Here is a 27,722-nt window from a genome sequence, read left to right on the forward strand (position 1 = left end):
GAGGTTACAATTAATTTCTGTCTAGTGACTTTGGCCACTAGAACGAAATAAAACAGTTATAAGCTGAACATAACAGTATGCCAGTGGAAGGGAGGACAGTAGCAGGTGACACAACTGTGGTATGTGAATACTATGATTTCCCATTGTAGCCAATTCAATTGCAGAAATTCTGTTACCGATTTGGTAACAGAATTAAAAGTTTTAATACCTTAATTCATAAAGTAAAAACAATATCACTAATTGATAGTTCTTTTACTTGTTACTTCTGGAAGGAGTAACAAGTAAAGGAGAACATTTTAAAATATCTTAAAGATATGTGGGTTTTTGCTTACAGAATTTCAAGGCAAAAGGCAATGTTTCTTAAAACTTACAGAAGGCAGAACAAGTTATCCTAAGCTAAAATGTGTTGCCATTAGTTGGCAGGAGTCTTTTCTTCAATAGTATTGTCTTTTGATATATTTCTAATACATTTTAAGAGTTTTTCTGGTAGATGTCTTCTAAGACTCCTTTTCCATCTGTTTGACAAGAAATCAAAGCGTTTGCCTATTCCACATTTTTAGGATGTAAAATCATTTAAACATTTACAGTCGGAAGTTTACATACACCGTAGCCAAATATATTTAAACTCAGTTTTTCACAATTCCTGACATTTAATCCTAGTAAAAAGTCCCTGTCTTAAAGTCAGTTAGGATCACCACTTTATTTTAAGAATGTGAAATGTCAGAATAATAGTAGAGAGAATGATTTATTTCAGCTTTTATTTCTTTCATCACATTTCCAGTTGGTCAGAAGTTTACATACACTCAATTAGTATTTGGTAGCATTGCCTTTAAATTGTTTAACTTGGGTCAAACGTTTAAGGTAGCCTTCCACAAGCTCCCCCAAAACAAGGGTGAATCCTTGCTCGCACACGCTTTTTCAGTTCTTCCCACAAATGTTCTATGGGATTGAGGTCAGGGCTTTGTGATGGCCACTCCCAATATCTTGACTTTGTTGTCCTTAAGCCATTTTTCCACAACTTTGGACGTATACTTGGGGTCATCGTCCATTTGGAAGACCCATTTGCGACCAAGCTTTAACTTCCTGACTGATGTCTTTAAATGTTGCTTCAATATATCCACATCCTTTTCCTCCCTCATGATGCCATCTATTTTGTGAAGTGCACCAGTCCCTCCTGCAGCAAAGCACCCCCACAACATGATGCTGCCACCCCCGTGCTTCACGGTTGGGATGGTGTTCTTTGGCTTGCAAGCCTCCCCCTTTTTCCTCCAAGCATAACGATGGTCATTATGGCCAAACAGTTCTATTTTTGTTTCATCAGACCAGAGGACATTATTTTTTTAAAGTACGATCTTTGTCCCCATGTGCAGTTGCAAACCGTAGTCTGTCTTTTTTATGGCGGTTTTGGAGCGGTGGCTTCTTCCTTGCTGAGCGGCCTTTCAGGTTATGTCGATATAGGACTCGTTTTACTGTGGATACAGATAATTTTGTACCCGTTTCCTCCAGCATCTTCACAAGGTCCTTTGCTGTTGTTCTGGGATTGATTTTCACATTTCGCACCAAAATTACGTTCATCTCTAGGACACGGAAGGTGTCTCCTTCCTGAGCGGTATGACGGCTGCGTGGTCCCACAGTGTTAATACTTGCGTACTATTGTTTGTACAGATGACTGTGGTACCTTCAGGCGTTTGTAAATTGCTCCCAAGGATGAACCAGACTTGTGGAGGTCTACAATCTTTTTCTGAGGTCTTGGCTGATTGCTTTTGATTTTCCCATGATTTCAAGCAAAGAGACACTGAGTTTGAAGGTAGGCCTTGAAATAAATCCACAGGTACACCTCCAAATGACTCAAATGATGTCAATTAGCCTATCAGAAGCTTCTAAAGCCATGACATCATTTTTCTGGAATTTTCCAAGCTGTTTAAAGGCACAGTCAACTTAGTGTATGTAAACTTCTGACCCACTGGAATTGTGATACAGTGAATTATAAGTGAAATAATCTGTCTGTAAACAATTGTTACTTGTGTCATGCACAAAGTAGATGTACTAACCGACTTGCCAAAACTATAGTTTGTTAACAAGAAATGTGTGGAGTGGTTGAAAAACAAGTTTTAATGACTCCAACCTAAGTGTATGTAAACTTCCGACTTCAACTGTATATATGCATTAATTTCTAAAAAATATTGACTCTTAGCTTTCATTTGATACCCAATTTGACATGCTCCTATGAACTTTACGTTGGTGCTCATGGGTCCTTTTACATGGAAATGACCAGGTTTGTTTCACTTGGGCGCTGCAAACATTCCCCATCTCTTCCCTGCTGGCCATCCCTGTAGTCCTCTGAGTATTCACTCTCCAGCTCAGAACTCCACTTCTCGTCTATAGAACCTGGTCATCGGTCTTTAGCACCTGTAGGGAGCAGGGGCCACAGGGAGATGTAGTTTTCTCTGTAGACAGAGTCTGTGGGGTCAGGGGTCAGACAGCCATCAGGTATTCTTCATTGGGTAGATGTCTCAAGTCAGTTATTTTCTATTTGGCTCAGACGGGGATCATGTCTTTTCTGATTGGATAGATGTCCCAGGTCAGGCCGTTCCCATAGGGGGCATGTCCAGAGGGCAGGAGGACTCGCGTCAGCCAATGACTGGAGAGAGAAGGGAGGCAGAGGTTACCACAACTAAATACAATATAATATTTATTAATAGTGTTTTATTTCTGACCACAACAGTCACATAATGTGCGTGTTAAATATCTGCAACAGATCTTCACACTGCTTGGTGACAAGCATGTAACTAACCTTCTTTTCTCCACACCAAAGAAGACTTTCCAGTTGTTTAGTCTGCCATAGTTAAAGGGGTTCTTGTACACCTGGGAGAAAGAGGAGAATACAGTTTAAATAGCTTGTGTCCGCCAACTTTAAGACAGGTGGCGTGTGTGTGCTCACCTTGCCATGTTTGGCCATGCGTTCGGCCTCCTTGTTGTTGATGTGTCTCTCTATGCTGGTCTCTCCTCGGGATATCAGCACTGCGTGCCAGATAGTCAGCCCCCCCAGAGCTACGGCCACCGTGCTAAAATGACCAATCACAGTTTTTGGGGGGGAAAACAGCCAATGACAACACACACGGTACGGTGAGGCTGAAGTTCTATCATCACGGGGAAATAATGTACTCTGGTTGCAAAAATTATATTTTCACCTAATTTCAGTTAATGTGACAAAACAAGCAGGTATTGTATAAAGAATCATTGTACCATCTAAACCACTGAAATATACTTTCCATAACAAAACATATTGTATTTTCAGCTGTTTGAAACTGGTGTACAAAACCAAAAGTAAAAGATACAAAAACAAAACGGGAAGAATGGGAAGCACAGAAATAGCTCACATAGAACATTTCTACTGCTTCTTAGACTTCCTTTCAATGACAATGACATATCTATAACTAACATTTATGTGAACATGGTCAGGTCACCCAAAAAGTTACATATTACAGTAATAATCACAATAATAGTAATATTGTGAAGTAGATCTCACCTAGTTAATACCCACATGTAGATGATACTCTTGTGGAACATCTTGTCTCTGAACGTGTAGGGAGGAGGGGGGGTCTGGTAGGTGCTCTGATTGACAACAACATACAGAGGTCATACAAACGCCTAAACAGTAAAACATATCCTAGTCGGGACCCAGAGGTTGTGCCTAAGTAACCGGTTTTATGAGTATGCAATAATAAGTATAATATAAGATCAAAGATCATATGAACAATATCACCCTTTAAATCTAAGTCATCCATTGACCTACCACCACTAAGAACAAGAAAGTAACTATGAGAAGCAGAATGACATGGAAGGGACAGTGTGTGTGTGTGTGTACGCGTACTACCTGCCCAGGAGGTAAGATTCCTATGAGTTGCCCCATCCCTGTCACCGGGACACCTGATTTATCCAAGTCCATGTGTTTGAAGCGCTATGGGGACAATGCAAAAACACACACCGAGACAACCAAGAGTTAGAGATAAAAAGAAACACTTCAAGAGTTAAAACTGAACACAGAGACTGTTAAAGTAGACCATGACCCTCTCAACAATAGAAGTCCCACAATGGAGGAGATAGCAGACCAGCAGGCTCAGGTCTCTCTCAAAGAGTTTGCAAGCGTGTGTATGTGTGTACCTCTATAGCACTATAAGCATCTAGGAAGAGGTTACGGCCACTGATGCTGCAGTAGACACAGCCCAGGGTCATGGAGAGACAGAAGCAGAAGAAGTAGCGCTGGTTAAAATGGCCAACACAGTTATTCAGCCACGCTGGAGGGAACGGGAGTTAAGGAGGAAACCAAAAACACTAACACCCATCCTCAAAATACTACAAATTGTCATGTGTTTAAATGTTTTATATCCTGTGATTTTGTCTTCATTCTTGTGCCTAACAGACTTGCTTGTAAAAGATGTAGCTGTGGTTGAGACACAATCTAAATGTCACCCATCCCTGATATGTGTCACACATCCCTGATAACTTGACATTACCAATCATAATCTCCATTCTCCAACTCCATTTAAAGGATACGACAATGATGATCCATTTTCAGAATGCACCTGTGAAGTAGAAGATGTCATGTTAACGTTGGCCATCTACAACGCTACCATACTGTAGCAGGGTTATGAGTTTATCGAGTAGGTAGAAGTAATTCCCGTACCACCGGCCCAGGGTCAGATATTTCATCCCCCTAGTGGTTATGGTTAGGATATGCGATAGGGTCATCTGATCTTAGATCTGTGGTTAGGGGCAACCTGAGTTTGTCTTACGTGTTGCAGATGCCACAGTGGTGAGTCCTGGCTGGTTTGGGGATGATACACTTCTTACACACGGACACAAACGGAATGTCATTCTTTACCTGGAATAAACACAACACAGATATCTATTACACCCCTATGTGTGTGTGTGTGTGTGTGTGTGTGTGTGTGTGTGTGTGTGTGTGTGTGTGTGTGTGTGTGTGTACCGTAGGGGGGTACCCTGGGGCGGTCTTGGTGGCTTTATAGTAGTGGAAGACAATCATGATGAGGTTCCAGTGTCCATAACCGATGTGCCAGACTATCCAGGGTGGAGAGTAGGTGTTGAGAATCAGGGGCAGCAGACCCACGTAGGCTATCAGCAGGATAGAACTGGTCAGTATCACCACCAGACAGACAAACACCTGGAGAGATGGAGAGAGAGAGAGCGAGAGAGTAATTAAAGACATGATCCGGAACTTTGGCGACTACTTAGTATTTTTTTTTTTAAACCTCCCGCTTTGGGCTGGATGTGTCAATGTGTAGTTCATACATGCATAATCTATGAGCAGAAATAGTCTTAATTAGCCTTAGAAGAATTAGCCACAAAATCCCTAGTTTGAAAGCGACAGTTTTTCTGAAAGCTGTGCTGTGCCATTTTCCCTACATTTGCCCCCAGATGGGCCCACCCCCTAGCAATTTGATTTCTACCGAAGAGCTTCAGCCCATCGCCATATAAGTGACAGCTAGCAAGAGGTATATCATGCAGCCACCGCAGAGCAAGAGAACAATGACGTGGTGCACATATCTGCACATAATGTGATATAGTACGTAATTGTCAGGAACCACTTGTCTCGAGCGCTACTTTCAGAACTACTGGCTAAAAAGTATACAAAAAAGGTACCAGAGAATCAATTTAAGAGATGGAGAAATTGTTTCATGAGCAAGAACATCTGTGCAACTATCCATCACACATACTTACCGCCCCGAACCAGCGGGTGAGTAGGTCCACCATCCAGAAGATGGGTTCCATCAGTGAGTCCATGACGACATCAGAGTTGGTGAGGGAGTTGTAATAGAGGGAGTTAACCATCAGTTTGAGGTAGGCCCATCTCTGTCTCACACACAGCGGTAGTCTACTGTTGTTGCCATTGTTGTAGCGCCACCGTCTGGCGCACATGCGCAACCGCACCCAGCGCAGCAGCACCAGCAGGAAGGTGGGGCACGGCCGCATTCTGCTCCTGAAACACACACACAGGGATGAATGTACACACACACAGCTACAAAGACCACATGGGTGTAAGGAATGGTATTGGTTCTGGGTTCAGGCCTACTCCTTCTCTTGTCATCTGCCGGAAGTAGCAATTATGACGTTGGGATCTATGTTCCGACATTCCCCTGGCTCTGTGGGAATAACGGCATATGTTGGACCTGCTGGCTGGCCCTTCTGCCTACCCGTAATTCCAATTTAGGATTAGATTAAACCAACCCCCCCCCCCATGACATCACATTTAATCTCTGCCATTGGATGGTGGGAATTTATATTCCAGCCATTTGGAAATAAAATAAAAATTGTGGCCGTAGTGTTGTTTCATACTTTCACATCCTTTTCAGATGGGGGTTGACTACAACGTGCAGAAAAATGTATGATGAAATCTGGATTAAAACAGTCCAAATGAATTTAAGTCAGTTAAGAACAAATTCTTATTTACAATGACGGCCTAGGAACAGTGGGTTAACTGCATTGTTCAGGGGCAGAATGGCAGATTTTTACCTTGTCAGCTCAGGGATTCGATCTAGCAACCTTTTGGTTACTGGCCCAACGCTCTAACCACTAGGCTACCTGCTGCCCCAAAAGGGGACTCCGTAAAGGGATAATGTGGAAACAGGCCAAATGTACATTTATAAATCACTGGCCCAATTCCAAACCGATATCTAGACCCTACGCTCAATGCACTTGTGGAGATCGGAGATAGTTTGATAGGTCAAAGCAATATGGTGAAGCTTCCACCTAGCCTATCAGAGGCCAAATTGGAACTATTAACAAATTGCTAACACCTGTCAAATCATCTCAGACAAATGTATAGGGTAGATTTGGGATTGAACCACCAACTGCTAGGCCTACTGCTGTAAAAAAAAAAAAAAAAAATATTCTTGCTATTTTGCATTCCAAACGCGCTAACAATGTCAATACATGTCCTTAAAGATGGAAGGCAGGAAACAAACGGCGAGATCAGGTGAAACCCTTCACGCCAATAAGAACTCCGATATAAAGTCATTTCCCCCCCCCCAAAGTTGTCGAAATGCCACGTGCGTCCACTTATATCAGTACATTCGTAACAACATAACCACCAGGAAGCTTCTATTCAAATAAGACCACGATGTGAGGCTTATGTTTGTGAGCAGAGTAAACCCTCTCGCTTCGCCTCTTCCTCTCCGATATCCAGATGTTCTTAAAGGCCCAATGAAGCCATTTTTAATCTCAATATCAAATAATTTCTGGGTAACAAGTACCTTACTGTGATTGAAAACAATCAAAAAGTAACAAAAAGAGATTCTTAGCAAGAGCCATTTCTCAAGAAAGAACGGGGGAAACTGTTCCCCTAATCCATTCCCCTGACAGGTGTGGCATATCAAGAAGCTGATTAAACAGTATGATCATTACACGGATGCACCTTGTGCTGGGGACAATAAAAGGCCACAAATGTGCAGTTGTCACAACTCAATACTGACTGCAGGAATATCCACCAGAGCGGTTGCCAGAGAATTTAATGTTCATTTCTCTACCATAAGCCACCAACATTTTATAGAATATGGCAGTATGTCCAACCTGCCTCACAACCGCAGACCACGTGTAGGAGCAGGTTTGCTGACGTCAACGTTGTGAACAGAGTGCCCCATGGTGGCGATGGGGTTATGGTATGGGCAGGCATAAGCTACGGAAAACAAACACAATTGCATTTTACAGATGGCAATTTGAATGCACAGAGATACCATGACAAGATCCTAAGGCCCATTGTCCTGCCATTCATCCGCCACCATCACCTCATGTTTCAGCATGATAATGCATGACCCCATGTCGCAAGGATCTGTACACAATTCCTGGAAGCTGACAATTTCCCAGTTCTTCCATGGCCTGCATACTCACCAGACATTTCACCCATTGAGCATGTTTCGGAAACTCTGTATCGACGTGTGTGACAGTGTGTTCTAATCCTCGCCCATATCGAGCAAATCCGCATAGCCATTGTAGAGGAGTGGGACAACATTCCACAGGCCATAATCAACAGCCTGATCAACTTTATGCGAAGATGTGTTGCGCTACATGAGGCAAATGGTGGTCACACAAGATACTGACTGGTTTTCTGATCCGTGCCCCTACTTTCTTTTTACGGTATCTGTGACCCAATGCATATCTGTATTCCCAGTCAGAGCAGGGCGGCCCTATATGCTCATTACGCAAGATCCTCACCTCCCCCTCGTGTCAAAGTTGGTATCAATGTTTACAACTTCGATGAGAGGATGAAGCGGAACTATCCTCCTGGTCACAAAAAGAGAAGAAAAAAAACTACATGAGAGTGAATTGCGGGAACAGCGAAACTTGTGTTCTCTCCTCCCCAAGTTTGATGTCAGCAAATAACAGTAACGTTAAGTTGATGTGCATCGCTCTCTAGTCTGTCTTGCTAACATAGCTGGGCAGTGCATCTCTTGGTCTGTCGGTGTCTTGCTTGCTTTCCAGCCACTTCCAGGTTTGAGAGTGAAAGTAAAATACAACTATTTATTACGTTTGATTAACGCCAACGGTGTAAACTGCAGCTCGGAAAAGATAACCGCATCATGTGTGAACATGCGTTCATGAAATGAAACTCACGCTTTCCAGCAGTAACCTCTGTGGGGACCAGTCCAGACAATATATGGGCGTGATGGCACTCCTCATAGGTGCACAGAATTTTAAAAAAAAAAGGCAATGATTATCTAGTCTCTCAGTCAAGGTTTAGTTACAACTCTGGACTAATGCAAGATGGAAAGCAATGGATTGGCATTGACTATTGATTTATATATTGAATTAAAAATGTTTGTTTAGCTAGGCATACTGGGCAATATGGATGCACATCTCTCAGTAAATAATAACCATCAAGTATTCAGCCAAGCCATAGTATAAATAGTATTTATATTTGAAAATGTATAAAAGGAAATCTGGGGGAGCCAGTTAGAATGGACCTGATACAGCTTATAAAATGTATAATAGTATTGTTATCTATAATTTACAGGTGCTATGCTTACGTTTGTCAGTAGAGTAGATGCTGGATCATCAGCCAGTACAAGCACAGACTCCGGTAATCCACATCCAGCTTCAGCCAGTACTAACACAGACCCAGTACAGCCGGCTTCAGCAAATACTAACACAGACCTAGTACTGGCAGCTTCAGCAAGTACAGTACTAACGCAGACCCAGTACAGCTGGCTTCAGCAAATACTAACACAGACCCAATACAGCAGTCTTCAGCAAGTACTAACACAGACCCAGGTGAAGTACAGGCAGCCTCATCCAGTACTAGCACAACCAGAGGTGTACAGCCAGCATCAGATACAAGCAGCTCAGACCATTATAGAACAGTTGCTGCTCCACCAAATGACCCAGCAGATTGGCCCCCAGTCTTAACAGACTTTTATGAGGACCGAGTTAGTGCGCAGAGGTCCATTCAAACCAGGATTGAATTTTTCTTACCCTAAAGACAAGTATAGAAGAGGTTTCCATTCAGGCTTATTACAGAGACAGCTGTCAAATGGGGAAAAGATTACCAGAAGCCGGCTTTCATACTCAAAAACAACTCTGTGTATCGTTTTTGCTGCAAGCTCTTTTCTACAAAAGATTACAAAATAATGAAGGCATGAATGACTGGTCAGATATCAACACCATTCTGAAACTCCATAAGGGTAGTCCTGAACACACAAACAATATGATTAAGTGGAGAGAACTTGATCTGCGCCTAAGTCTGGACAGACTCTTGACCAGATACAAATGACAATTTTGGAGGCTGAAAGAAAGAGATAGCGGGATGTCCTTACACGTTTCATAAGTATCACTCAGTCTCTGGCTGAAAGAAACCTAGCATTCAGAGGTACATCAGACAAACTCTTCCAGACAGATAATGGCAACTTCCTAAAAGAGGTTGAATTACTGGCAAAATTTGACCCCGTTATGGAAAATCATCCATGGATATTATTCAATTAAAGATGGAGACACACATGCTCATTACCTTGGGAAGCGCACACGGGATGAGCTGATAGATTGTGAGTGACAAGATTCTGGAAGCAATAGTGACTCAAGTAAGAGACTCAAAGTACTTCTCCATAATCTTGGACTGTACACCTGACATTAGTCATCTGGAGCAAATGTCCATTATTCTGAAAAGCGTGGCTTTAAAGGGAAAGTCAAAGATCAAGGAGCACTTCCTCGGCTTTGTGAATGTTGAGGTTACAACAGGCTTGAATCTGTCCACTGTCATTTTAGATAAGCTGAATGAGCTGAGGATTCCATTTGAAGATTGCAGAGGGCAAGCTTATGATAATGGGGCCATCATGAAGGGCAAGCACAAAGGAGTACAAGCCAGACTGCTCAAAAAAAATCCCAGAGCCGTGTTCGTCCCATGTGGAGCACATACTCTAAACCTTGTCATTTCAGATGCTGCCAAATCTTCAAAAGATGCAGTTGGGTTTTTTGGGCATTTGCAAAAGCTCAAAAGCACCTTATTTTCAGCTGGCACACAGAGATGTGTTTTGAAGAAACATGTGAAGTCATGGAGTAACAAGATGGGATAGTAGGCTCCAAAGTGTTCATGCAATCAGATATCAGGCTTCTGAGGTTCGGGAGGCATTACTGGAAGCCAGACAGACGATCAACGATCCTGTGGCCAAAGTGGAAGCACAAGCACTTGCAGAGGAAGTTGGGTCCTACTGCTTCTTGATTTGCTGTGTCGTATGGTGAGAGATACTGACAATGACAAACAAGGTGAACAAGCTCCTCCAATCCACCTCAATGCAGTTAGATATTGCAGTGAATTTAATCTCAAATGCAAAGGCCTCCCTCACTACATACCGGGAAACTGGATTCTCTGAGGCCCAGACAACAGCCAAAAGCATTTGTGAAGAAATTAATGTGGAGGCTGTTCTGAAAGAGAAGAGTGAGAAACAGCAAGAGGCTTTTCAGCTATGAGGCTCCTGATAAACCAGTGACTGATGAACTGAAAAACCTTGAAGTCAACTACTTCAACATTGTGGTCGACTCTGCTGTGACATCTATGGATGAGAGATTCAAAACACTCAACCAGGTGACAACCAAATATGGAGTGCTGCTGAACTTCAGCACTGCCTCTCAGATGTCCAGTGAATCTTTAAAGGCTCACTGCATGGAAATTGAAAACACTCTTAACCTTCAAAGATGACTGACATTAGTGGAATGGATCTGGCACACAAGTCAGAATTTACCTGATCTGCCATCAGATAAAATGACTGCCTTTTGAGCTGCTTTCCTTTCTCTGTAAGAAAAACCTGGAGAAACTCTATCCTAACCTTTGGATAAATCTAAGAATTGCAGTCACCCTACCAGTAACATCGGCAGACAGGAGCTTTTCAAAATTAAAGCTCATCAAAAGCTACCTGAAGTATTCCATGTTACAGGAACGTGTGAGTGGTCTGGCCATCATGAGCATAAATCATGACGTGGGGAAACACATCATACGATGACATCATTGGTGATTTTGCCTCAAGAATGTGCAGAAGAAGAATATTTTGATGGTAAGATTTTAATTCAAACATTCAAATATTTACACACTTTGTAACATTTAAGATTGTATGGCACACGTGCATTTGTGTAAATGACTGCTTAACTAACTATTTTCTCAATTTCTTCCAGACAGTCCAGATAGACTGGTGCCCATGCTGAAAATGCCCAGGCTGTAGAGGGAACCAAAGTTAATCATACAGCTGTATAGGTTTTATTTTACTATTTTAAGACATTAGACTGCGGCCATAGCCTATAGGCTTATGTTTACATTGTATAGACAAAGCTAATTGTATAATATTGTGAGGACTGGACTAATTACCAGGCAGCAGAGCCAAAGCTCAGTGTTATATTTTATTATTTTTTGCACTTTATATTTTCTACAAGTTCTCCTGGCAACAGCCAAGCCCAGATTCTTCCGTCAGACTGCCAAATGGTGAGGTGCGATTCATCACTCCAGAGTCCAATGGCGGTGAGCTTTACACTACTCCAGCTAACGCTTGGCATTTAGCATGGCAATCGTAGGCTTGTGTGTGGCTGCTCGCCCATGGAAACCCACCTCATGAAGCTCCCAATGAACAGTTATTGTGCTGACGTTACTTCAAAAGGCAGTTTGGAACTTGGTAGTAAGTGTTGCAACCAAGGACAGAAGATTTTTTACACGCTACGTGCCTCAGCACTCGGCGGTCTAGTTCTGTGAGCTTGTGTGACCTACCACTTCGTGGCCGAGCCGTTGTTGCTCCTAGAAGTTTCCACTTCACAATAACAGCACTTACAGTTTACCAGGGCAGCAATTTTATGAACTGACTTGTTGAAAAGGTGGCATCCTATGACTGCACCGATGAAAGTCACTGAGGTCTTCAGTAAGGCCATTCTACAGCCAATGTTGGTCTATGGAGATTGCATTGCTGTGTGCTCAATTTTACACCTGTCAGCAACAGGTGTGGCTGAAATAGCTGAATCCACTCATTTGAAGGGGTGTCCACATTATGGTTGCACAATATATTGGTGAACATATCGGAATCGGCCGATATTAGCTAAAAATGCCAACATCGATATCGGCCCGATGTCTAGTTTAACGCCGATGTTAAAAACCGATGTCAAAACTACCGGGCACACCTATACGTAGGTACATGATGTAATGACGGCACGTACATTTTTGCGCTACACATGCAAAACAGCATTCCTAACCTAGCCCACAATGTCTGCTGTGTGGATCGAGCAGTCATTTGAAAGAGTAAGAACATTTCAGCGAGACAACTCAAAGGCGAAATCCATTGAAGCCAAGATAATGGAATTCATTGCCCATGACAATCAACCGTTCTGTCGCGGGTGATGTTGGCTTTCGCCAATTGGTCAAGCACCAATACACACTACCAAGTAGATCGGAATGGCCGATTAATTAGGGCCGATTTCAAGTTTTCATAACAATCGGTAATCGGTAATTTTTGGACACCGATTATGGCCGATTACATTGCACTCCACGAGGAGACTGCATGGCAGGCTGACTACCAGTTATGCGAGTGCAGCAAGGAGCCAAGGTAAGGTGCTAGCTAGCATTCAACTTATCTTATAAAATAAAAATCAATCTTGACATAATCACTAGTTAACTACACATGGTTGATGATATTACTAATTTATCTAGCTTGTCCTGCGTTGCATATAATCAATGCGGTACCTGTTAATTTATCATTGAATCACAGCCTACTTCGCCAAACGGGTGATTTAACAAGCGCATTCGCGAAAAAAGCACTATCGTTGCTCCAATGTGTACCTAACCATAAACATCAATGCCTTTCTTAAAATCAATACACAAGTATATATGTTTAAACCTGCATATTTAGTTAATATTGCCTGCTAACATGAATTTCTTTTAACTAGGGAGATTGTGTCACTTCTCTTGCGTTCTGTGCAAGCAGTCAGGGTTTATGCAGCAGTTTGGGCCGCCTGGCTCGTTGCGAACTGTGGAAAGACCATTTCTTCCTAACAAAGACCGTAATTAATTTGCCAGAATTGTACATAATTATGACATAACATTGAAGGTTGTGCAATGTAACAGCAATATTTAGACTTAGGGATGCCACTCGTTCGATAAAATATGGAACGGTTCCGTATTTCAATGAAAGAATAAACGTTTTGTTTTCGAAATGATAGGTCATTAATATGGTCAAATCCGGAAACTAAGGCTCGTATTTCTTTGTGTTATACACTGCTCAAAAAAATAATGGGAACACTAAAATAACACATCCTAGATCTGAATGAATGAAATATTCTTATTACATACTTTTTTCTTTACATAGTTGAATGTGCTGACAACAAAATCACACAAAAATTATCAATGGAAATCAAATTTATCAACCCACGGAGGTCTGGATTTGGAGTCACACTCAAAATTAAAGTGGAAAACCACACTACAGGCTGATCCAACTTTGATGTAATGTCCTTAAAACAAGTCAAAATGAGGCTCAGTAGTGTGTGTGGCCTCCACGTGCCTGTATGACCTCCCTACAACGCCTGGGCATGCTCCTGATGAGGTGGCGGATGGTCTCCTGAGGGATCTCCTCCCAGACCTGGACTAAAGCATCCGCCAACTCCTGGACAGTCTGTGGTGCAACGTGGCGTTGGTGGATGGAGCGAGACATGATGTCCCAGATGTGCTCAATTGGATTCAGCTCTGGGGAACGGGTGGGTCAGTCCATAGCATCAATGCCTTCCTCTTGCAGGAACTGCTGACACACTCCAGCCACATGAGGTCTAGCATTGTCTTGCATTAGGAGGAACCCAGGGCCAACCGCACCAGCATATGGTCTCACAAGGGGTCTGAGGATCTCATCTCGGTACCTAATGGCAGTCAGGCTACCTCTGGCGAGCACATGGAGGGCTGTGCGGCCCCCCAAAGAAATGCCACCCCACGACTGACCCACCGCCAAACCGGTCATGCTGGAGGATGTTGCAGGCAGCAGAACGTTCTCCACAGCGTCTCCAGACTCTGTCACATGTGCTCATGTGCTCAGTGTGAACCTGCTTTCATCTGAAGAGCACAGGGCGCCAGTGGCGAATTTGCCAATCTTGGTGTTCTCTGGCAAATGCCAAACGTCCTGCACGGTGTTGGGCTGTAAGCACAACCCCCACCTGTGGACGTCGGGCCCTCATACCACTCTCATGGAGTCTTTCTGACCGTTTGAGCAGACACATGCACATTTGTGTCCTGCTGGAGGTCATTTTGCAGGGCTCTGGCAGTGCTCCACCTGCTCCTCCTTGCACAAAGGCAGAGGTAGCGGTCCTGCTGCTGGGTTGTTGCCCTCCTACGGCCTCCTCCACGTCTCCTGATGTACTGGCCTGTCTCCTGGTAGCGCCTCCATGCTCTGGACACTAGGCTGACAGACACAGCAAACCTTCTTGCCACAGCTCGCATTGATGTGCCATCCTGGATGAGCTGCACTACCTGAGCCACTTGTGTGGGTTGTAGACTCCGTCTCATGCTACCACTAGAGTGAAAGCACCGCCAGCATTCAAAAGTGACTAAAACATCAGCCAGGAAGCATAGGAACTGAGAAGTGATCTGTGGTCACCACCTGCAGAACCACTCCTTTATTGGGGGTGTCTTGCTAATTGCCTATAATTTCCACCTGTTGTCTATTCCATTTGCACAACAGCATGTGAAATTTATTGTCAATCAGTGTTGCTTCCTAAGTGGACAGTTTGATTTCACAGAAGTGTGATTGACTTGGAGTTACATTGTGTTGTTTAAGTGTTCCCTTTATTTTTTTGAGCAGTGTATTATAATTAAGTCTATGATTTGATAGAGCAGTCTGACTGAGCGGTGGTAGGCAGCAGCAGGCTCGTAAGCATTCATTCAAACAGCACTTTCCTGCATTTGCCAGCAGCTCTTTGCTATGCTTCAAGCATTGCACTGTTTATGACTTCAAGCCTATCGACTCCCGAGATTAGGCTGGCAATACTAAAGTACCTATTAGAACATCCAATAGTCAAATGTATATGAAATACAAATGGTATAGAGAGAAATAGAGAAATCCTATAATAACTACAACCTAAAACTTCTTACCTGGGAATATTGAAGACTCATGTTAAAAGGAACCACCCGCTTTCATATGTTCTGAGCAAGGAACTTAAACGTTAGCTTTTTTACATGGCACATATTGCACTTTTACTTTCTTCTCCAACAGTGTTTTTGCATTATTTAAACCAAATTGAACATGTTTCATTATTTATTTGAGACTAAATTGATTTTATTGATGTATTATATTAAGTTAAAATAAGTGTTCATTCAGTATTGTTGTAATTGTCATTATTATTATATATATATATATGGGTAGTATATGGTGCTTTGGTGACAAAATGGATGGCACTGTGATAGACTACATCCAGTTTGCTGTGTAGTGTTGGAGGTTATTTTGTAAATGACATCACCGAAGTCAAGGATCGGTAGGATGGTCAGTTTTACGAGGGTATGTTTAGCAGCTTGTTCGAATGATGCTTTGCTGCGAAATAGGAAGCCGATTCTAGATGTCATTTTGGATTGGAGATGTTTAATGTGAGTCTGGAAGGAGCGGTTACAGTCTAACCAGACACCTAGGTATTTGCAGTTCTCCACATATTCTCTCAAAACCGTCCAGAGTCGTGATGCTAGATGGGTGGGCGGGTGCAGGCAGCGATCGGTTGAAGAGCATGCATTTAGTTTTACTAGCGTTTAAGAGCAGTTGGAGATCACTGAAGGAGTGTTGCATGGCATTAAAACTCATCTGGAGGTTTGTTAACACAGTGTCCAAAGAAAGGCCAGAAGTATACAGAATGGTGTCGTCTGCGTAAAGGTGGATCAGAGAATCACCAGCAGCAAGAGCGACATCATTGATGTATACAGAGAAAAGAATCAGCCTGAGAATTAAACCCTGTGGGACCCCCATAGAGACTGCCAGAGGTCCGGACAACAGGCCCTCCGATTTGACACACTGAATGCTGTCTGAGAAGTAGTTGGTGAACCAGGCGAGGCAGTCATTTGAGAAACCAAGGCTGTTGGGTCTGCCGATAAGAATACGGTGATTGACAGTCGGAAGCCTTGGCCAGGTCGATGAAGACGGCTGCACAGTACTGTCTTTTATCAATGGCGGCTATGATATCGTTTAGGACCTTGAGCGTGGCTGAGGTGCACCCATGACCAGCTCAGAAACCAGATTGCATAGCGGAGAAGGTACGGTGGGATTCGAAATGGTCGGTGAACTGTTTATTAACTTCTTTGGGACTGGGGGGCAGTATCGAGTAGCTTGGATAAAAAAAGGTGCCCAGAGTAAACTGCCTGCTACTCAGTCCTAAAAGCTAGAATATGCATATAATTAGTAGATTTCGATAGAAAACACTCTGAAGTTTCAAAAACTGTTGGAATGATGTCTGTGAGTATAACAGAACTCATATGGCAGGCAAAAACCTGAGAAAAAACCCAACCAGGTAGTGGGAAATCTGAGGTTTGCCTATCGAATATACAGTGTCTATGGGGTCATATTGCACTTCCTAAGGCTTCCACTAGATGTCAACAGTCTTTAGAACCTAGTTTGATGCATCTACTGTGAAGGAGGGGGGAATGAGAGCTGTTTGAGTCAGGGGTCTGGCAGAGTGCCACGAGCTCAGTCTCACTCACGGGAGCTAGCTGCGTTCCATTGCATTTCTACAGACAAAGGAATTCTCCGGTTGAAATATTATTGAAGATTTATGATAAAAACATCCTAAAGATTGATTCTATACTTCATTTGACATGTTTCTACGAACTGTAATATGACTTTTCGTCTGAACTTTCGCCTGGACTTGCCCGCACCTCCTGAGTTTGGATTTGTGTACTAAAATGCGCAAACAAAAAGGAGGTATTTGGACATACATTATGGACTTTATCGAAGAAAACAAACATTTATTGTGGAACTGGGATTCCTGGGAGTGCATTCGGATGAAGCTCATCAAAGGCAAGTGAATATTTATAATGCTAATACTGACTTCTGTTGACTCCACAACATGGTGAGTATCTGTATGGCTTGTTTTTGTGTCTGAGCGCCGTACTCAGATTATTGCATGGTGTGCTTTTTCCGTAAAGTTTTTTTGTAATCTGACACAGCGGTTGCATTAAGGAGAAGTGGATCTAAAATTCCATGCATTATCGTTGTATCTTTTAGCAATGTTTATTATGAGTATTTCTGTAAATTGATGTGGCTCTCTGCAAAATCACTAGATGTTTTGGAACTACTGAACATAACGCGCCAATGTAAACTGAGATTTTTGGATATAAATATTAACTTTATCGAACAAAACATACATGTATTGTGTAACATGAAGTCCTATGAGTGTCATCTGATGAAGATCAAAGGTTAGTGATTCATTTTATCTCTATTTCTGCTTTTTGTGACTCCTCTCTTTGGCTGGAAAAATGGCTGTGTTTTTCTGTGACTAGGTGCTGACCTAACAATCGCAAAGTGTGCTTTCGTCATAAAGCCTTTTTGAAATCGGACACTGTGGCTGGATTTAAAACAAGTGTATCTTTAAAATGGTGTAAAATACTTGTATGTTTGAGGAATTCTAATTATGGGATTTCTGTTGTTTTGAATTTGGCACTCTGCAACTTCACAGGTTGTTGGCGAGGTGGGACGCTACCGTCCCAAATATCCCAGAGAGGTTAACTTGGTTTTTGAAGACTTTAGAAAGTTAGGGTAGGATAGATATAGGTCTGTAACAGTTTGGGTCTAGAGTGTCTCCCCCTTTGAAGAGGGGGATGACCGCAGCAGCTTTCCAATCTTTAGGGATCTCAGACGATACGAAAGAGAGGTTGAACAGGCTAGTAATAGAGGTTGCAACAACTGCGGCGGATAATTTTAGAAAGAGAGGGTCCAGATTGTCTAGCCCAGCTGATTTGTAGGGGTCCAGATATTGCAACTCTTTCAGAACATCAGCTGTCTGGATTTGGGTGAAGGAGAAATGGGGGAGGATTGGGCAAATTGCTGTGGGGGGTGCAGAGCTGTTGACAGCAGTAGGGGTAGCCAGGTGGAAAGCGTGGCCAGCCGTAGAAAAATGCTTATTGAAATTCTCGATTATCGTAGATTTATCGGTGGTGACAGTGTTACCTGGCCTCAGTGCAGTGGGCAGCTGGGAGGAGGTGCTCTTATTCTTCATGGACTTTACAGTGTCCCAGAACTTTTTGGAGTTTGTGCTACAGGATGCAAATTTCTGTTTGAAAAGGATAGCCTTTGCTTTCCTAACTGCCTGTGTATATTGGTTCCTAACTTCCCTGAAAAGTTGCATATCACGGGGGCTATTCGATGCTAATGCAGTACGCCACAGGATGTTTTTGTGCTGGTCAAGGGCAGTCAAGTCTGGAGTGAACCAAGGGCTATATCTGTTCTTAGTTCTACATTTTTTGAATGGGGCATGCTTATTTAAGATGGTGAGGAAAGCACTTTTAAATAATAGCCAGGCATCCTCTACTGACGGAATTAGGTCAATATCCTTCCAGGATACCTGGGCCAGGGAGATTAGAAAGGCCTGCTCGCTGAAGTGTTTTAGGGAGCATTTGACAGTGATGAGGGGTTGTCGTTTGACCGCGGACCCAGGGCAATGAGGCAGTGATCGCTGAGATCCTGGTTGAAGACAGCAGAAGTGTATTTAGAGGGCAGGTTGGTCAGGATGATATCTATGAGGGTGCCCGTGTTTACGGATTTAGAGTTGTACCTGGTAGGTTCTTTGATAATTTGTGTGAGATTGAAGGCATCTACAGTTGAAGTCAGAAGTCATACACCTTAGCCAAATACATTTAAACTCTGTTTCACAATTTCTGACATTTAATCCTAGTAAAAAATCCCTGTTTTAGGTCAGCTAGGATCACCACTTAATTTTAATAATGTGAAATGTCCGAATAATAGTAGAGAATGACTTATTACAGATTTGATATCTTTCATCACATTCCCAGTGGGTCAGAAGTTTACATACTCAATTAGTATTTGCTAGCATTGCCTTTAAATTGTTTAACTTGGGTCAAACGTTTCAGTTAGCCTTCCACAAGCTTCCCACAATAAGTTGGGTGAATTTTGGCCTTTCCTGCTGACAGAGCTGGTGTAACTGAGTCAGGTTTGTAGGCCTCCTTGCTCGCACACGCTTTTTCAGTTCTTCCCACAAATTGTCTATAGGATTGAGGTCAGGGCTTTGTGTTGGCCACTCCAATACCTTGACTTTGTTGTCCTTAAGCCATTTTGCCACAACTTGGGAAGTATGCTTGAGTCATTGTCCATTTGGAAGACCCATTTGCAACCAAGCTTTAACTTCCTGACTGATGTCTTGAGATGTTGCTTCAATATATCCACAATTTTCCTCCCTCATGATGCCATCTATTTTGTGAAGTGCACCAGTCCCTCCTGCAGCAAAGCACCCCCACAACACGTGCTTCATGGTTGGGATGGTGTTCTTCAGCTGGCAAGCATCACCCTTTTTCCTCCAAACATAACGATGGTCTTTATGGCCATTTTTGTTTCATTAGACCAGAGGACATTTCTAAAAAAAAAAATATTTGTTCCCATGTGCAGATGCAAAGCGTAGTCTGGCTTTTTTTATGGCGGTTTTGAAACAGTGGCTATGCGATTAAAATATTGGTCAAAAGGCAAATAAAATTATTATCTGAGTTTTATAAATATTTACCAAATAAACTAAAGCAAAAAATTATGAAAGTAATAAGAAAACAACGAGGCTATATACAGGGTGTACCGGTGCCGAGTCAATGTGCGGGGTTACAGGTTAGTCGAGGTAATTTGTTCATTTAGGTAGGGGTAAAGTGACTATGCATAGATAATAAACTAAACAGCGAGTAGCAGCAGTGTAAAAACAAATGCGAGGGGGGGGGGTTGATTAATTGATCAGCAGTCTTAGAAGCTGATAAGGAGCCTTTTGGTCCTCGACTCGGCACTTTGGCACCACTTTCCGTGCGGTAGCAGAGAAAAAAGTCTATGACTTGGGTGACTGGAGACTTTGACAATTTTTTGGGCTTTCATCTGACACCGCCTAGTATATAGGTCCTGGATGGCAGGAAGCTTGGCCCAAGTGATGTACTGGGCCATACGCACTACCCTCTGTAGCGCTTTTGGTCAGATGGCGAGCAGTTGCCATACCAGGCGGTGATGCAACCGGTCAGGATGCTCGCGATAGTCCAGCTGTAGAACTTTTTGAGAATCTGGGGACCCATGCCTAATCTCTTCCGTGGGGTTTATCAGCCGATGGCATCCAACGTTATGGTGTATTACTGCCACCTACTGTACGAAAGCGCCCCCACCTGTGTACCGGAATCCTAGCTTAAAAATGGACCAATGTAAGTATAAAAGAGGGGTTCCTGCAGATGCAGGAATGCCCACATGCAGGAACTCCTCTAATTACGGTTCAGTTGCACCCTTCTCCTCCAGCTAGCCAACATAAAAGTAAGTATTTAGAAGAAAAAAAATGCAAGAATTGACATTGCCAACAAACGGAAATATCTTCAAATGAAATAAATATACACAATATGTAACAACCAGCTCCTCCCGCTACAGTGCTCGATTCATCTCGTAAACTAAAGCAGATTGCTACGGCCCACCACATAATCCCCTCCTTTATTAAACCATCTGCAAGTGACCGAGGTAGACAGTTTCAAGTTGGATATTCGATGGATATTTGCCCTTTCAAACCTCAATAGCTTTCAAACCACTTTTGCCACAGACTCCAAAGTGTCATTATGTCGGAAAAATTGCACACAACATTGCACCGGTCTTATTTTCACGATTTCGACATTAATTTGCTTTCCAAAGCTAATAAACATGTGGAAATGTGATTTTGTATTCCTAGTTGAATTAGTTAGGGAGCGTAAACAAAGTACAAACTTTTTTTACATTCAAATTTCAATAGCTCATGTGACCTACTTGACTCAAACAAGGTCCAGAATGCCCACTGACTACCCTTCTATATTGCACACCCTTTAGTTTGTCCATTCCTCTCACAAGATTTTACATACATTTTTCAAAATTTAGAATTTCAATTGCTCCTTGGTCATGTGACCTAGTGACTTCAAACAAGGTTCAGAATGTCCACTGACTATACCTTCATATAGCACACTCTGATGTTTGTCTACTTTCATATCATGCTATTAGACTTAAATCTGTAAGCTTTGCAAGCCTTCATTTCACATGGGTGCATTTCACAAATGTTCCAGACTCGCAATAACTATCTTTCACATGGACACTGAAAAGATCCACAAATGGCTGTATGTGGTATGGAATAAAGGACAGGGGAGGTGTTCGAACAGAGGTGCTTAAAGGAAGGCGCACAGGTAGGCCTCATGAAAAACAATGTTTCATATGCTCTTTTTAATCACAGTAATAGGCAGGGATTTGTCAGTCAGAGTGAGCTTGATAAGGTGAAACAATCATTTTCATAGCATCACTTTCATATTCTGTACATTAAGACAAATCCTTCTACGTTGAGTATTAGAACACAGTTTCCATAACCTGATAATGACTTGACATTTGAGTGCATTCACAACAAGCCACCTGCAGACAACTTACAAAATGCAATAAAGCATTTGAGGGTTGGTTTTTCTGATGAAAATAATTATTTGATGCATGGCCTACTATTTCTAACTGTAAAAATAAATTCCTACATCTTTTGTGAGAAAAATCCTTTTTCCAAAATCGATTTAGGTATATTTTTGTGAAGAGGTATGAGGGATGTGATATGGGTCATTTAATAGTAAAATCATTTAAGGGATCAATACATTTCTATATTACTTCCCCAGTATCTGCATGAACCATCAGGCCAAGTGTTTTTGGTTGACCCTGCTGGACAGAAAGAGAAGGAGGAATCGGAACACGCTGCATTCAAATTCAGGTCTTAGTTATTCCATTGTACTGGATCTAATACATATTAGCATTTTACATACATTCATAAGTGTAATAATTTTTTATGACATACTGTGAAAAACTCTTGGCTGCTGGCTCTGTCACTTTCAGACATGTGCAGAGCAGACTGAAAGGGGAAGGGTAGCTCTTGACTTGAACCACAGGGCTTCTCTGTAAAGAGAGAGTAATCCAAAAGGCACAGACATACCCATTGACTTTCAATTGGCACAGTTGACCTGTATGTATTCTCTCCTGATTGGCTCTGTGGTGCATAGTCTGGCAGTCTGACTAAAGTGCCAGAGGTATGAGGAGAGACATCCTCCTTTGTATTTAAGGGAACAAATCTTTCCTAACACTTTGGATCCTATTCTTGGACAGTTAGAAGACACAATGCATCAATGCAACAAAAACAAAAAAATACTAATTACTGTCCAAGAGTAACCTCAACCTTGTGGGTCTGTGGGTGTTTTGGCCAATAAAGTGCAAACTCAATTCTACCAGTGACGAGTCTCTCATGCCCCTATGAACACAGGGCAATAGTTTTTAATCTAAATCAGCCCTTTTTTACTGGAGTACACTAACCCCTAATTGGGGCTCTTTTCTTGACACATAGTAGAAGTTAACCAGATAAGAAGTCAAGAAGATTAAAATGTAGATTGTTGTAAGGGTGTATTACGTCCTGTGCTGGCTATATTGTCATATCCATTCTGGATTCTGAGTGGTAAAATCATAGCTGAAAAATTCCTCTATGTATGTGTATACATTTTCCCCAAGAAATAACTTTATTTTATTTATTTATTTCACCTTTATTTAACCAGGTAGGCTAGTTGAGAACAAGTTCTCATTTGCAACTGCGAACTGGCCAAGATAAAGCAAAGTAGTTCGACACATACAACAACAGAGTTACACATGGAATAAACAAACATAAAATCAATAATACAGTAGAAAAATGTATATACAGTATGTGCAAATGAGGTAGGATAAGACAGGTAAGGCAATAAATAGGCCGTGGTGGCGAAGTAATTACAATTAAGCAAATAAACACGAGTGATAGATGTGCAGAAGATGAATGTTTAAGTAGAGATACTGGAGTGCAAAAGAGCAAGATAAATAAATAAATACAGTATGGGGATGAGGTAGATTGGATGGGCTATTTACAGATGAGCTATGTACAGGTGCAGTGATCTGTGAGCTGCTCTGACAGCTGGTGCTTAAAGATAGTGAGGGAGGTAAGTCTCCAGCTTCAGTGATTTTTGCAGTATGTTCCAGTCATTGGCAGCAGAGAACTGGAAGGAGAAGCGGCCGAAGGAAGAATTGGCTTTGGGGGTGACCAGTGAGATATACCTGCTAGAGCACGTGCTACGGGTGGGTGCTGCTATGGTGACAAGTGAGCTGAGATGGCCTGGAGCCAGTGGGTTTGGCGACGAGTATGAAGCGAGGGGCAGCCAACGAGAGCATACAGGTCGCGGTGGTGGGTAGTATATGGGGCTTTGGTAACAAAACGGATGGCACTGTGATAGACTGCATCCAATTTGCTGAGTAGAGTGTTGGAGGCTATTTTGTAAATGACATCGCCGAAGTCGAAGATCGGTAGGATGGTCAGTTTTACGAGGGTATGTTTGGCAGCATGAGTGAAGGATGCTTTGTTGCGAAATAGGAAGCCGATTCTAGATTTAATTTTGGATTGGAGATGTTTAATGTGAGTCTGGAAGGAGCGGTTACAGTCTAACCAGACACCTAGGTATTTGTAGTTGTCCAAATATTCTAAGTCAGAACTGGCCAGAGCAGTGAAGCTGGACGGGCGGGCAACGATCAGTTGAAGAGCATGCATTTAGTTTTACTTGCATTTAAGAGCAGTTGGAGGCCACGGAAGGAGAGTTGTATGGCATTGAAGCTCGTCTTGAGGTTAGTTAACACAATGTCCAAAGAAGGGCCAGAAGTATACAGAATTAATTGCTATAGGTCGCAGTTGTAAATGAGAACTGGATGAGAACTAAATGAGAACTGGCTTACCTGGATGAATAAAGGTGAAAAAAAAAAAAAAAAAAATTAAAAACTGTATGTGGGAATGTCTGTCCTACATGTAGTGTTGGTACATGGAATATTCCTCAACTGCATATATCATAAATTGCTATTTCAAATAGAAGTATTATGTTCAACAACTGACATTTTCAGATATTATTTTTTACAAACACACTTTGGTGCTTACAATTCATTCTCTATTGTCATAGATTTGGTGGGCACTGTCATCTGTGATCTTTGTGATATGACTTTTTTTAAGCACGTACTGATGAAACGGTCACTTAATATTTTTTTCTTATCTACAAACGCTCTACATTTATCCACTCTGATAGGGTTGGATCCTATATGCTACTTTTATTATTGTCCTGTAAATGGTTCAGTGCCTATAATTTAGGCTGTGTGTGTGTAGAATGGGGCATAAAGGAAATTACCTCTACTACTAAATTACTACTAGTTTAAAGTGATAAGGAAAACAGCATACAAATTTGGCTTGTGTATTCATTTGCCTATAACTAATCAGAATTCCATTTATGTTTACATAAAAAAGAGAATACTTCAAAATGAGAAGATCCTGCCATGGAAAAGACGACTGGGTGGACATAAAGTGGAATGGACGGAAAATAACTCACACCATGCAGCAGGACACCTTCAGCTGCGAGGTCTTTGTAATGCAGGTTTGATAGTTATATTTTCAATAATGAATGGTTAGCTGTTATGTGACAATTAGGTCAAAAACTCAATTTTATTTTTTGGTGTAGATGGCCAAGGAAGTTGCACAGAACTTCCCCAACATCCCCTCCCAAATTGATATGGAACCTTCAAAAACCACATGGAGCAACTGCGAAAAGAAATGGCTGAGGATATACTAAAAATGTCTGGTATGTAATGACATTTAATTCAAAGTAAATTCATTATTTTTATGTAGTTGTGTCAGACAGCCATATGTTCAGTTCATGCCTATGATTTCAGAGTTCAACAAAGCCAACAACTGCTTCATGTGTGCCACTGATAAAGAACCTGGATGTGGCCCAAAGACTGACTGGGTTAGTAACTTTATTTAACATGTTTATAATCTTTTGACAACAGTGGCGGCATGTAAGACAATTTATGATATAACACAATGGATGGCTAATTCTTCATTCTACATTGATATTTGATATTATTTATAACATGTTACACTTTGTTTTGTTTTAGATTGAATGTTTTGCATGCCAACGGTGGCTCCATGTGCTGTAACTAGGAATGAAGACAAAATAGTTCAACAGAGTAAAGAACAGAAACTGGAAGTGCAGTCTTTGTTGTTGAAAATGTATGCTATACCCCATCCATACCGAAGAGGCTCTGAAATGTACATCAACCAGGGATAAAGAGAAAGTTAAAAGTTAATGTTTCATACTTATTTGAAGTTAAGCATCTGTTGACATGTTGGAAAAGATTAAAGGTCTACAATTTCTGTTTAATTTGTCAATATTCCATTTTTATTAATTGATTTACTGGCCACCATCACTGTGGTTACATGTTCAGTATATGTATTGACCAGCAAACCCACTGCAGCCTACCTCATCTCACTCTCCATCCCTGCTTTGGACAATTAATAGCATGACTCTCGTACTTTGCCCTTTTCCTTTATGGTTGATATTAACAACGAAAGGAGATATTATCTGTCTCTCTCCTATTGTGTACCGCTGCTAAATACTGTGGAAAAATAAAAAAAACTGGGAAAATAAGTACTTAGAACTACCAATAATTATAGATAAATATTAAAGAAACGGGTAAACACTGGACTGAACCCCCTAATTGTCAAACTAATATTAATGTACAACAATATAGAAGAGACATAACTAGGTTATGTAATATGGGTGTATATCCACTGCACGCTTCTTAGGTGTGTAATTGACATGACCAAGGAGCTATTGAAGTTTAAAACTATGAAAAATGTACATTAAACCACGTGATTTTACAGTACACAAACAAGAGTGTGCAATATAGAAGGGTACATTCTGCACCATGTTTGAAGTCAGTAGGTCACATGACCAAGGAGCTATTGAAATTCTACATTTTGAAAAATTCATGTAAAATCTTGTGAGAAGAAAATTGACTAACTAAAGGGTGTGCAATGTGGAGTGGACATTCTGAACCTTGTTTGAAGTCTCTAGGTCACATGACCAAGGAGCTATTGAAATTTTACATTTGGAAAAATTCATGTAAAAACGTGTGAGATGAAAAACGACCAATGAGCTATTGAAATTCAAAAATGTAAATAAATAATTTAAAATAGTGCAAGATGTAAATCGCCAAAAAATAAATGTGTGCAAAAAATGTCTATGCCATCGGGTTAGCTAGAACCAGCTTTGAAAGTTTTAGGAGTAATGGTTAAATAGCTATTGGAATTTGAACATTTTGATTTGTCACTATGTTGACGGTCCCTAACTGCTGTTGGTGGACGTAAGGAAAACTACAGGCGAATATCCAATCTGAAACTGTCTTTACCTCGGTCTGCCAGTGTCACAGAACGAATAAAGCTTTTTCGTGATACAATTTGATTTCATTTGAACATTGTATTTGTCTCATGCACCGAATATAACACGTGTAGTAGCCCTTACCGTGAAATGCTTACTTACAAGCCCTTAATTAACCAACAATGCAGTTAAAGAAATAGAGTTAAGAAAATATTTACTAAACAAACTAAAGTGATATAACACAAAATGACAGAACAACGAGCCATTATACAGGGGGTGCAGGGTAGTCGAGGTCATTTAGAAAGTGACTATGCATAGATAAAACAGCGAGTGGCAGCAGTGTAAATAAAAACAAAAGGATGGGGGTTCAATGTGATGACACGACGGACTGAAGGCTGTTTATAAAAGATAGCTAAACAATAATATGCAGACATTCATATCAATTTAAACGCTGACATCTTCCTCACCGCCCTGTCTGCCAAAAATAATCTATTGAAATGAAAAGCCCATTGTCACAGACCAGCAGTGTCGTGAGCTTACCAGTAACAAGCTTGAAGAGTAGCGTTGTATGCTGCTTGCTAGCTACCATTGCACAAATACAATAAATGCATTTACTCACTTTCTTAGGATCGCACGCCACCCGCGAGAACGGCGTTATCTCTGGCCATTATACCGAAGTAGGTTTAAATTATTCGGAGGCGAATACTTGAAAGAGAGATACTCTGGCGCGAGCTTCGTTTTTAGCTCAAACGCTACTCCTCTACTGCGCAGACTCAGTGCTGCAAGGTGTTCT

The 27,722-nt window shown here is 41.6% G+C and overlaps 1 protein-coding gene across 1 annotated transcript; it reads right to left on the reverse strand.

Annotated features, from left to right (window-relative positions):
* Nucleotides 1–2,179: 2,179 nt before the first annotated feature.
* LOC120045579 (palmitoyltransferase ZDHHC16A-like) lies at nt 2,180–27,680 on the reverse strand. Its single transcript, XM_038990481.1, has 11 exons — nt 27,549–27,680; nt 5,743–6,001; nt 4,991–5,185; nt 4,797–4,885; nt 4,558–4,586; nt 4,165–4,298; nt 3,878–3,961; nt 3,530–3,615; nt 2,942–3,065; nt 2,795–2,865; nt 2,180–2,641 (listed from the first exon to the last, which is right to left on the reverse strand). The coding sequence occupies exons 2-11, from the start codon at nt 5,992–5,994 to the stop codon at nt 2,539–2,541; spliced, it is 1,167 nt and encodes a 388-aa protein (XP_038846409.1). The 5' UTR covers nt 5,995–6,001; nt 27,549–27,680; the 3' UTR covers nt 2,180–2,538.
* Between the last annotated feature and the right edge of the window lie 42 nt (nt 27,681–27,722).

This window comes from Salvelinus namaycush, chromosome 4 (genome assembly GCF_016432855.1).
Source record: "Salvelinus namaycush isolate Seneca chromosome 4, SaNama_1.0, whole genome shotgun sequence".
Lineage (NCBI taxonomy): Eukaryota > Metazoa > Chordata > Actinopteri > Salmoniformes > Salmonidae > Salvelinus > Salvelinus namaycush.